The sequence below is a fragment of the Mizuhopecten yessoensis genome, unplaced genomic scaffold, assembly GCF_002113885.1.
Source record: "Mizuhopecten yessoensis strain PY_sf001 unplaced genomic scaffold, ASM211388v2 scaffold4583, whole genome shotgun sequence".
Classification (NCBI taxonomy): domain Eukaryota; kingdom Metazoa; phylum Mollusca; class Bivalvia; order Pectinida; family Pectinidae; genus Mizuhopecten; species Mizuhopecten yessoensis.
Genome location: NW_018405619.1, coordinates 152,468 through 164,652, shown reverse-complemented (window position 1 = coordinate 164,652; position 12,185 = coordinate 152,468). Strand labels below are relative to the sequence as shown.

The following is a 12,185-nucleotide window of genomic DNA, read 5'->3' as shown; positions in this document are numbered from 1 at the left end:
GGATATATAGCAAATCGAAGGTCCAGGGTACACCACCTTGTGGATGAGAAGGGCATCAAAGTAATCTGTACGGTCGTGTAACTGTGAAATTGACTGGCTTTGAAGTCGGGTATCGAAACTCTGCAATCAGGTATATATACATGTACAGCAGCCTTAGCGGTTAATCAGGTTCCAGATTCCAGGGGTGAAGAGAGCAAAAGTGAGCGTGACCCCTGGAGTATCGAGGATGCAGCTATCTATACGTTAGCACACGAATCCACACCACACCTTGGTGAGTCTGGCTTTATCTCTTAATGACTTGTCATATAATAATTCAATCCATTTTTGTATTGATTTAATCTAACTTCCGGAAGAATAAAAGTTCAACGTTGCAGAATATCGTGAAATATGGATGGAGCATACTAGCTTTCATTGAAGTCAGTAAGATACTGCATAGATAAGTCAGTAAACCTACCAAGGTTTAGGTGTGGGAATAAGTGTGCGGATATGTAAATATGTAGTTGACACTTATTGGTGACAAAGGAAGAATGGTATGCTTATTATAACTTCAATCGTTGATGCGTCTGTCTTTTTACATTTTTGTAGGACAACCGGAACTTCTTTACCCGTCCGTTACTAACGGACACATACCTCAGCGATCGGACTGACGTCGGCTTAAAAGACAGACGATGGACAACTGGACAGATACCCGATCACTGGACAGACGCTCGGCTACTATACTGAACATACCTGATATACCAAACATTTTCAATAAATACAAGGACGAATGGCTACTAGACAGACGTCGGACTTAACAAATTCCCGACCAATATTGACAGTCGCCAAAATATTACACAGCCACCGCTCTACTGGTCTGAACTCGAACAAAACTCGAAAATCTGACCAGAGGTCGGCCAACTGGACAGATGTTTCACTAATAAACAGACACCAGGCAACTTGACAGGAGGCGGACGACAGGACTGAATATGTGTCGGGCAACCGGACAGACGTCAGCATACACCAAGCTACTTGTCAAACACACATGGACCTGCTAATTTGTTACAGCATTAGTTGGACCTAAACTAAGGTATTTAGAGTAAATTTACACGTTCGGGGGGTTAAGATCGATTTTCGGTAAAAATGCCACCCCTAATGCTCATATAATTACTCTTAACACTTTAGTTTATGTCCAAATATAGCTGTAATAAATTCTCAGGTCCCTGTGGTAAAACGCTGGAATACTGATAGAAACCAGATTTCTGGTAAAACGCTGGTCAACTGGACAGAAGTCAGACTCCTTGTCAGACACCAGACTACTGGACTGGTGCCGGACAACATACGGACGTCGGACTACCGTACAGACGCCAGACAACAGGACGAATGCCGGACAGAGGCCGGACGAGAGGACAGGTGCCGTGTTAGTAGGTTAGATCACACATACGTCACTCACCACACTCGGTTTTCTCCGCTACAACGAAAAGTTTTACCAGCTCCGCTAATTAACATGGCGACATACAACCCCTCCAATCATAGCAACGCTTACAGAATAACAACCAATCAAAGCAGCCCCTGGCCCGGAAACAGGAAGACTGAGGAACGTGTGACGTCAAATAGAATGAATGCATTTGGTCATCCACCATTGCATGGTTTGTTTTCTGTACACAGTTAAACATACATGTATATAAACACATGATCAGTACACTTGGCACGCTCTATATTTGAATCATCATTGCATAAACGAGTTTGGAGATGTCAATCTTTTAGGAATGTCGTAATTTGTGAAAAGAAACTGGATATTTTCGTATTTCTTTTTTAACATACATTCATGAAAAACACACTTAGAAACGGAATTCATAATGTAATTTTGCAACATATGGTATAAAGAATATCTGATTTCACGAAAAATATTATTGTTGTTTTCAAGATTCTTAGACAAAGAAGTTTTGAAATATTATTTGATTTACAGTATTTGACGTCCCCACGATTTCAAAGATCTAGAACAGTATATTATAGGACTATATTGAGTAGAAAATAGAAACGATGTCTCCGGATAGACCAGTGTTACAGCAAGGTAGGTATCTAACCTTCTTACATACTAGTATGTGATTAAGTACTTTGGTAATACATTACAGCGCCATAATTGTGTAAGGAAAATTAAAATTAAATTAAATTAATATATTTTGGGCGTCTAGCTAATTTCCAGACTCACACTTCTAAACAGTGTCGTTTATAATGCTTATCTACTACAAAATCAATTACGAGTACTAGATTTGTCTAGCTCATGTTGAGCCTTCTAACTTGTGTTTCTATGTTTCATGTATGTATGTGCCTATTCTCTGTGTCCGTCTGTGACGTCAAACTGAGTTTATAGCTTCCGGTCATTATTTAATTGATACGGTTGTAATATGGGACAACATCAATATATCAGAACTCTTCACCAGAACATCGTAAAAAACTTAATGACTTCCGCTCTCTGATCTTGAAGTAGTCATCAACGTGAAATCCATTTCCAACTGTTATCATATCATTCACCCCTGAAATTTCAGAATGAACTATTCCAACCTTTGAATTGGAAGAGTTCAAACGTGTCTTCAGGGGTGAATGAGTTAGTACATGTACGGCATAATCAGCTTATAAACGTATGTACAATACAGACACGACACTGTAATAATGATAAGATGGGTCACACACAGCAAAAAAAACGTGATTTGTGAAAAGTTCTTGTCAAAATGCCACAAATGTATACAACACATAATATGAATGATTTACTAAAGGAGTAGACATGGAATGATATGTTAAGCTTAAAATGTTACAGAAAAATGAGTTTGGTAGGATAACAAACATTCACTAATTAGACATTACCATAACTGACCAAAGTTTCCGAGTGATCATTTACATATTCTCATGTTGACTTTCCAGCATGTAAGTATCCATTTCTATAACTGGGTAGACTGGGAAAATGGTTTCATGTTCATGATGCATTTTGTGACTTTCTTTCCGATTCAGAAGATATCTTTTTCAACAAGCTGCATCGGTAGTACCCAATATATACAGCTGTTTGTTGGAACAATGATAATGGTATATCCGAGTAAGGAGTTAATAAGTCATGGATGCTTCGAAACCAGTATATTTAAAGAAAAAATGTATATTAAAAATACTGTATTCATGCTTGCTGACTTTGAAATGGATTGAAAGGATGTCAACTGATATGTAACTGCATTCGGAACGCATCGGACTTGTACCAGTACATATACGTTTACAGTATGACAAAACATGATACATGCTGAATGATCATGAAATGATGCATAAATGAGGGATGAAGTTATAATATTACAGAATCAAAATAATATGAATATATTTTGTATATACAAGTCTACATATTACCATATACTATATAAGAAAAAAATGTTTTATATATTTTATATATATAGTTTTAATTGTTATCGCATTCCTAGTATAAGTTGACGTTCAAATTAACGGATTTTTACGTCCGGAAACTCACTCTAGCTCTCTTTACTTCGTCCACCTTCCGCTTGATGCTCTTGATTTGGTCGGTCCTCTCTTTGGTCTCTTCAAGCGCTTGTTGGATTCCGATGTAGTTATTGCTAAACGGAATCTCTTGGACTAGTTTCTGTAAAAGACAGTTTAAATGGTTTACACATTTGAAGACAAAATCGTTGAAGCTTTCTTTAAAGTTCATGATTAGGATTCGCAGTCGAAGTATTGTCTTAATATTGCGTTCATCGGTAATTATTTCTATTTCAGTTTTGTTCTCAATTATATTGAAGTACTTTCACACCTAGTTATATTATCGACATGTAATTTGATGTTTGTATTATAGTCCCTAAACGTCAGACTGACATTTAGCATTCAATAAAGTTTAAAATGATATGCTCGCTGCCCTGCTGTGAAGTTAAGACATTTGTTTATCTTATCTTTTCTCTTGCCATCCCTATATTTATCCCAAGTGTTTTGCATTTCATGTCATCCATTAGCCAACAATTTGTTGCTGCGACGTTAATTTGTAAAACCGTATATCTTATAAATCTGTAGCCCCGGAAAGGGACGGAAATTACATCACTCGAGTAAAATGTTCCATGTTTTTATTCATTTTAAATCCAACATAATCGTACAAGTACACTTGTATATTACAGTACGGATCGAGATCGCTGTATCTTTCAACTGTTTCAATTATCACAAATATTATTATCATGTTGGTTATCAAATCTGACCACATGTACCCTAAGTGGGTGTTGACAGTTAAATAACCACATCATGACCATAGATCAATCTGTAATCAGATTTTCTCACAAATATAAAAATATGTTATTATTAATAAGAAAAAATAAACTTCCTGTTTCCGGTTAACGATTTTTAACCCTAAGGGAAATAACTCTAACTAGAGGATGCTAGCTAGTAAAACAATTCAATGACGTTTTTAATCGCTTTATGACAAATGCCTATACAATATTTGTGCCGTAAGCTTGACATGTGTAAACTGTTAAAACATTACTCTGACACGTTATGTCGTATCTGTTATTTGTTATGTGACACAGACGGCGGTCACATCTGTTTCACAGTCGGATCATAGATACCAGTGTTTTTTTTTTTATATATATGTCAGGCATATGGCGGCAATGCAATCGCTTTATGTAGCCATAGTTTAGTCACCAGAAACATAACTTCGTCATCAATCATATTCGACTTTTCTGGACTGATTTTTTTTACAATTTTCTTAAAAGAAAAATCAGGATTTCTTACCATCCTCTACTCTTGTTCGCGCTTAGCAGGATTACAAATCAGTAAATACAGTTGTACATGTAATTTCGAAATCTTGTCACCTTTTGAACTTAAATTACATGTGGATTAGACATTGTATATTTTCCTACAACAATCTAACTTAGTTTCCTTTTCAGTTTTTATTTAAATTCCTTTTTAATATAACAGTTATTTACTGAGCTAGTTTATATTCGTATTTGAGGAAATAGCTCACATGACTGTTCCCAGTACGTAGGGACAACTATATTCTGTTCCATCGAATCTAATAAATAAACATATAAACATAGCGTATTTGTTTTTAACATTCACCCCACAGAGAATTGTTATTAAAAATGTGTATATTGAATGGAAAAATGCAGACGTGTGCCGAAAATGTGCAATAGTCTTGTCACCAACAGTCGAGTGTGTAACAGTCACATATTTGGGAAGAAGTGTAATAGTTCAAATTTCCAGGAATAGAAAAGAAATCTGTATACTTAAGTCATATAAGGAATTGAATACTGTGCATACACTACACAATTAAACCTCTTCGTCTTTTTTAATTGTCATTAATGATTTTGATTTAAAAAAAAACAGCTCTTTCGGGTATTTAAAGTTGTTCTCATTTCAAAACGCAGAATATGTGTATATTTATTTAAGATATCAAATTGAATAGATACGTGTTTATAAACAGTTTGTCGACGCTGTCATTTTTATCGTTTTACACAAAACAAATGATTGTGAAAATGGCATTTACCTGTAAAATGTGTAATTAGATTTCGTAAAGCAGCTTGGTATATGATTTATTCATTTTTTGGAGATTTCGGACAGTTTTATCTCAGATTGACGGCAAACACTTGCTGACACCATCTAAAGAGTTAAATTGATAAATACGTGTTTCGGATTTGTAATCCCAATGAACAATCACAAACACCAAGCCATAGTATACAGAAGACACGGGGAATATGAGCCGGTACAACACACGGACCGACCTGGTACCTTTAATAAACTACCGGCGAATTAAACTATTTGTATTTCAAAAGAATTTGGTCGGTTTAATCTAAATATAGATCGGAGCACAAATGACCTCATTTCTAAACTGACTGTATTTTAAAGCTAACACCCTTGATAACATATTTTTTTGCTTTATTGTGCTGATAATAACATTACGACTATCATGTTGACTGGTGTGTTTAAAGGTTTTAAATAAGATATACATTTTTTTGTGTAAGTCGATTCGTCCTGAGATTGAATACAATAAAGTGTCGCGGTATGCTGAGTTGCACAGAACTTGTTAGAAGAAAATTAAAGTTATTTTGGTATTATCTATTTAAACAGCGTTTTACCATCCAAATGCATCCATAATGAGTGACGCGTACATCATGAAACGAGGTCAGATTTGACCTGATAGGACGGATTGCCACCAGGTGGCGCCTGTACTCGTCTGCGGCGTCAATGCATCACAAGACAGGTACTTCCCTTTCCAGGGTGAGAAGTTGAATGAAGCAGTTCAAGCTGATGGTATAATGAAGTCATAACACACTTCTCCATCGATCCTGACTCAGAACTTGAATTCTTACAAACTGGTCAATGTTAACTTAGTTGATCAGTTGAAATCACTGTACAACGTGTATATTAAATAAATAAACACACAAACACAGCGTGCCCAGTCGAACATCGGTCCGTATGACCGACATCAACTGATATCTCTTGTAACGATGACAACATTGTATTATAAATCATAAACGTCTGTTTGTGTAAGATACCTAACGCAAGGTACCAACTTCCGGTATTGACCATGTCTGGCATTCGTTCTATGCCATTATCGACGTGAATGGTCGGGGTCTAGGGAATCTAATACGGTGAATGATTGATTACGTAAACATCTTGGCACTCTCAGAGTCGGCGCTGTTCTGGTGTCTCGTGTTCTCACAACGAAGTCGCGATCGTACTCAATATATTGTTGAAACGACCATCTCCACAATTATTTTGTGGATAACTTACTCTATGTTGAGAGGATAATACATCAGCGATTATCTGAATATGACTTATCATACGGCGACGGGTGTGCTTATAAGAGTATGATGACACGGGTATGGCTACTACGTACACTCCCTGTAATGCCTTGCACAGCACATCCACATTCAAAGTAAGAATACACCCGCTGTATGATCGTATGGGTCAACTTATATGCATCCACTTTGGCCCCTCATTGCCTGCTTCATAAGATGGCATCTTGGTAGCTACATAGAACACTGAAGTGGCCGGTAGTTTGGGCCTTTTCCATTTCTATCCCCTCCCCCACCTCCCCCTCTTTTACATGTACTATAGTGTCTCCCATGTTATGTCTACCATCTGCTAGATTTCTATCGTATGGTCTGGTATGCTTTCATTGTGATTTGTTGTTGGGTGGTTACGAAAGATTTGTTAAACACATCATAACACAACATTTGGCATAGTCTGTAGAATCGGCACGGCTTTAAGAATCTACAGCTTCTATACGAGCACCTTCAGTATACATGTATCTATGTACTGTATAATTGCTAGCAGGTTTTGAATACACAGCTGGATCACCATGGCGTGTACTATTTTGAATGGTTTGCAATCAGTCAAGTAAGAATTCATTACATGAGGCACAGATACTCACAAATCATCTTTTAAAGGGAGATAACCCGGTTGTCTACATTTACACCCTTCTCTATGACAAACAGTTAATGCTTCAATTACTTGAGAAAGACTTCAGATTACACCGGTAGTAACTGTATCAATACACAACTTAATTAATTGACAAATCGTGAACAGTTTTGATAAGGGAGGATGACCTAGTATTCTGCACCGTATTCCTTCTTTATCACACCTGTACAGTGTGCTCATGGTGTAGATCTGTATATATATACTTGACCGTCTCGGCATCTATTAGCTCTTTGTTGTATGTATCAACATGTGTTTCATCTCACCTGATCGGTACGCCCTGACAGATGACGTCACACTATCACTTGGGGCAGGTGCCCATCACCCCTGGCGGTGGTATGTAACCTTACGTCAAGTTATTGTGTTGAGTCATCATTGTTTGCGTATTTAGACGTTACTGGACAGTATGGTTCTGTCGCCTAGCAGCCATAGGGCACATGAACGAAGTGCAGGTGCTTGAGAACTCGAGTCCTCCAAACTAATAATACGTTTATGGAATCTGTTTCGTATGTGTACCTGTATATTTTGAAGGTCAATTTAAACTGATTCTGATACGAGAATATCAAAAACTCGTATACTACCGAGCACTGTCACAGATCATGCTAATGGTAGACTGGGTATTTACGTTATTATCAAACATTAAACTCATTTACTCCAGAAGACACATTTGAACTCTTCCAAACCAAAGGTTGGAATAGTTCATTATGAAATTTCAGGGGTGAATAAATTAATTACTGAAGGTCCTTGTTCTTTCTTATCACAATTGGAAAGGTATGGCAGTGCTTTTTTTCTTGTCGTTATACACGTTGAAAACAAAGTATGATCCTTTTTTTTTATTCTGATGGTCGAACCCAATATAGACTGTGGATACAAGAAGTACAACAAACGTCCGTCATATAATACATTAGTTATAGTACTTCAAAACAAATCCAATGTAAATGCATATATGCATGTATATATATCACAGATAAAGAAAATGACGATTTCTTCAGTGATGATATATTTTTGCTTTGGACTCTATTTCTTTGTTTTATTTAAACTTCTGCTTTGGTTGAGGGATAACTGTCCTGAATTGCAGCGCTATTGTGTCCCTTCCGGTTCTATTGAGGTAAAACCTCTCCAGGATAGGCAAACACCGAATTATTACTATTAGAACGATTAGAGTACAAAAAGGAATAGGCGGGCATAATAATACGTTATCTCTATTCAATACGGTGTGATATGTAGGTCAATCCTTTCCATGATAACTGAACATAGCTGGCATAAAACCGTTAAATGGGGAGAACACACGGGGATCATTTGCCCGTGCATTTAGCAGTTATCCTCTAGCGTTTTGTCGGTTTGTGTTGTATGCCCTTTTATCTTGGCATTTCAATGGTTTCCGATTTCGTCTTTTCATGTCGAGTTATCACCTTTTCTGTTCTGCATCAGTGTATAAACACATAACAATATTGCGATAACTAATCACTGATATTATGAATAAGTTTTTAAAAATACGGTTATTTCTAGCCTTCTAATATTCTTCTTTATACCGATGTTTTAGTCCGTTGTTGACATCCTTGTCGACTTACATATTTTCCCCGCACTATAGCATTTCCTATCTCAAGTTCAATGTTCCTTGTAACTTTTCTTTTACCTCGAATCACTTCCTTATCTCAGAATTACTCACTATTTTGATGCCCTTTCCTTATGCCGGTGTGTTCACTTTAATGCCATTTTGTTCGATATTTCTCCTCATTATTCTTTTTCCGCGATCTGTGGACACTTCCTTATCTGGACCTTTCTGCTTATTTCGATGTCCTTCTATATCTCAGTGGCACATCCTATTTCGATTTATGTAGCTCAAAACCGATCTTTTCCTATCTCTGTAGTTTCGTGTCAAGTGTCGCATCCCCCTTTTCGATCTTGATGGCCCTTTTATCTCAAAATCCTTCTCTTTATCGATGTCCTTCCATATATCGACATCCGCTACCTATCTTTCAACGTAATTTTGCTTATCAATATCTTCTATATCTCAAAACTATTTCCCAGTCTCAAAATTTATCCTATCAGCACTTTTATCCTACACCTCGAACCTGTCACATCGCCTAAATCATTGAAGTTGTTTCCCAGCATGCATTGCATCGGTGACGTTGATGTCTGGGTTTGCACCGCCTGACCCCAAGTGCAGTTAGACTGAATTCAATGGTTATTGATGTTAAACGTAATTTACGTAATCCGTGCCACATTCGTGTCTACGTACGTATTGCTGAACTACGTGAACTTTACACATGAGAGTTGATGTGAATTCCAATAGCGCCGTGTGATCAATTTATTTTTACATTGCATACCTAAAACTATCCTGGACGGACAAAGTGCTTTTCAACAGTCATTCCCCAAGAAAGGCCATTTTTACACGAAAATAACTATTTAGGCCCCATATCCCCAAAACTAAATCGATCGGCACAGAATACAGATTTTACCAAGTGAACACTCATATTTCACGGACAATCTTAAAAACGTAAAATTTCGCAAGTTTAGTATACTGAAGTGGTAAGGTTTCTAAGCGGAATCGAAAGTTATCACCAATGATTAAAAAGACTACGTAAAGTCTACCAAGGTGCGTATATGTACCTGGATACTTTGGGTGTAACACAAATTGTTTAAGCCTATATATGTATCAGTGCATTCAATTTATGTGTAAACTGTATGTAAACGAGGACCTCCCTTGTACCGCATGGTACGGAAAGCATTTCTATACCGATACGACATGTACACGGGTTATACGTGATAACATTGTACACACATATCTATTGAGGATATATATGTAATATATTCCTGTTATTATCTATAAATCGTCAGATAGGAATCTGTGAACACGTCTCCTGTCGAGCTTATGATGGAGTTAGTTTCCTTATACGACATGTAGAAAAACACCGCAAACGTTCAAATGGATATGCTTTCAATATTACCATATTTGAAATTTAAATTTGATTAAAACTCTAGATGGAAGTAACCGGTACGATGATCAAAAGATGTGTACATTTATGTAATTATACATTAATATACATGTACATCAACTTTTTTTGTATTCTAACACTATATATCAAAATGGGTATCGTCTATATCGTATATAACACCTATTTTCATCAGCTGGACGCCGATCCATGCCGTTTCCATTTCTCGGGGGATAATCGATGTGATAAATCAGTACATCTTTAGTTTATCCCGCTTCATTGTAGTAAGTCTAATTTACAAATATTCACTACTATACAGTGATGAAAGAGCACTCGCAATATCGTCAATTTTGTATCATATGTAATATATACGTTTACAGATAGACTGCTTTGTATGATCACAAAATGAATTACATAGTCCGCAAGGTTATAGGTTCGACTCCCGTAAACGACGGTGTGTGTGTTTTTTAATCTTTAAACAAAAACGCCAACTGCTTAAAATGGAGAATAGTCTGGTCTGGGTTGGGTTTACAGTGTCTGAGCTTTCGTATTCAAGAAGTATAAACTACTTCATATTATCACTATAAGCGATCTGTTGGAAATGCAGACTCATAACAATGAGAACACCTTCACAACCTCCAACACACAAGCTTGACCTGACGCATATGCAGACACTACATTATGTAAATGACACCACGTAATATAAGATGCGCCTCAGTATTTTTTTCTAACGTTCTCCTGATTGAACTGATGAGATTATGTCTATTTCAATCAAGAACTCATTTTCAGAGCGGATCGATGAATATGATACAGTACATGATCCAATTTCAAATGCCATAATTCAAAAGCATTCAATAAAATTTGATAAATCACCAATATTTGCCATTTTATATTTACACTAATCCCTTTATGGACCTATATGTTAAAAACAGACAAAAGTGTATCTACTGTAATGTCCCACACCTGGTATTTACCGCCTACGGTTCTATCCCCTAATGTTATATGTACCCTCATAACACGTCGATCTATATCCACCCGCCTTAGTGTCTCGTGTTCTTATCGCAGAATGTCTAAGCCTCGTTCTTCGGAGGATTATCATTAGGGGGCACCTCTCAACCCCGGCATGTGTCAGGGATAAGGCAGTGTTGTCCAGTAGTGTTCTGACTATTATATGTTGTGATATGATATTAAAGGTTCAGCATGGATAAGTCAGGGCTCCCCACTAGTGTTTTGCTGTTATTTCCTGTGATGTAAGATTGCAGGTTTCCGTTGATATGATATGGCTATATATAAGCCACTAGTGTTTTGACTTTTAATTGATACACCATATGATATCGTTTCGAAAGTCTTACAGGTACATATGGATAAGGCGGGGATGTCCACTGACGTTTGGTCATAATGTCGTGTGATATGATACTTTATGCTGATCATTTTACAGGAAGACAGGTGTACTCATCATTGCTTCGACTGTTATTTGGTGATTTTATAGGGAGTGATAGTCATTAAAGCTTAATATTGGTGTGAATCAAATTGGAAATTCTGCAAAGGACCTGTTACAGGAACAAAAGAATTTTGCCCACAAAGCAATTTAACCATTACTGGGTTATATTTGTAGCTCCCTAAGACACGACCCATGAGATATTTTTAAAAAATGAAAAAGGTCCCCAGGGCCTGTGCTATGAACTATTTAGTGATGCCTTCCAAAGGTGTACGACAGGGTTCACTTTTTTGTCCAAAAAACTATCAAAACAATGTTTTACGCTATCAAATAATATTATATTATTTAAAGTAGGATCTGCTGCAAATTATGAACTCAAATAT

At 36.8% G+C, this 12,185-nt stretch overlaps 1 protein-coding gene across 9 annotated transcripts in view; it reads right to left on the bottom strand.

Moving 5' to 3' along the window:
* LOC110449338 (dystonin-like) overlaps positions 1–12,185 on the bottom strand; it is a 146,460-nt gene that overhangs the window by 86,652 nt on the left and 47,623 nt on the right. For 8 of the 9 annotated variants that reach the window (XM_021496130.1, XM_021496120.1, XM_021496127.1 and 5 more), the window contains 2 exons: positions 3,482–3,610; positions 1,430–1,447 (listed from right to left, as the gene is read on the bottom strand). In XM_021496130.1, the coding sequence (XP_021351805.1) occupies positions 1,430–1,447; positions 3,482–3,610 (147 nt within the window). The remainder of the gene's footprint in view (positions 1–1,429; positions 1,448–3,481; positions 3,611–12,185) is intronic. The other variant, XM_021496124.1, reaches the window with a different exon arrangement.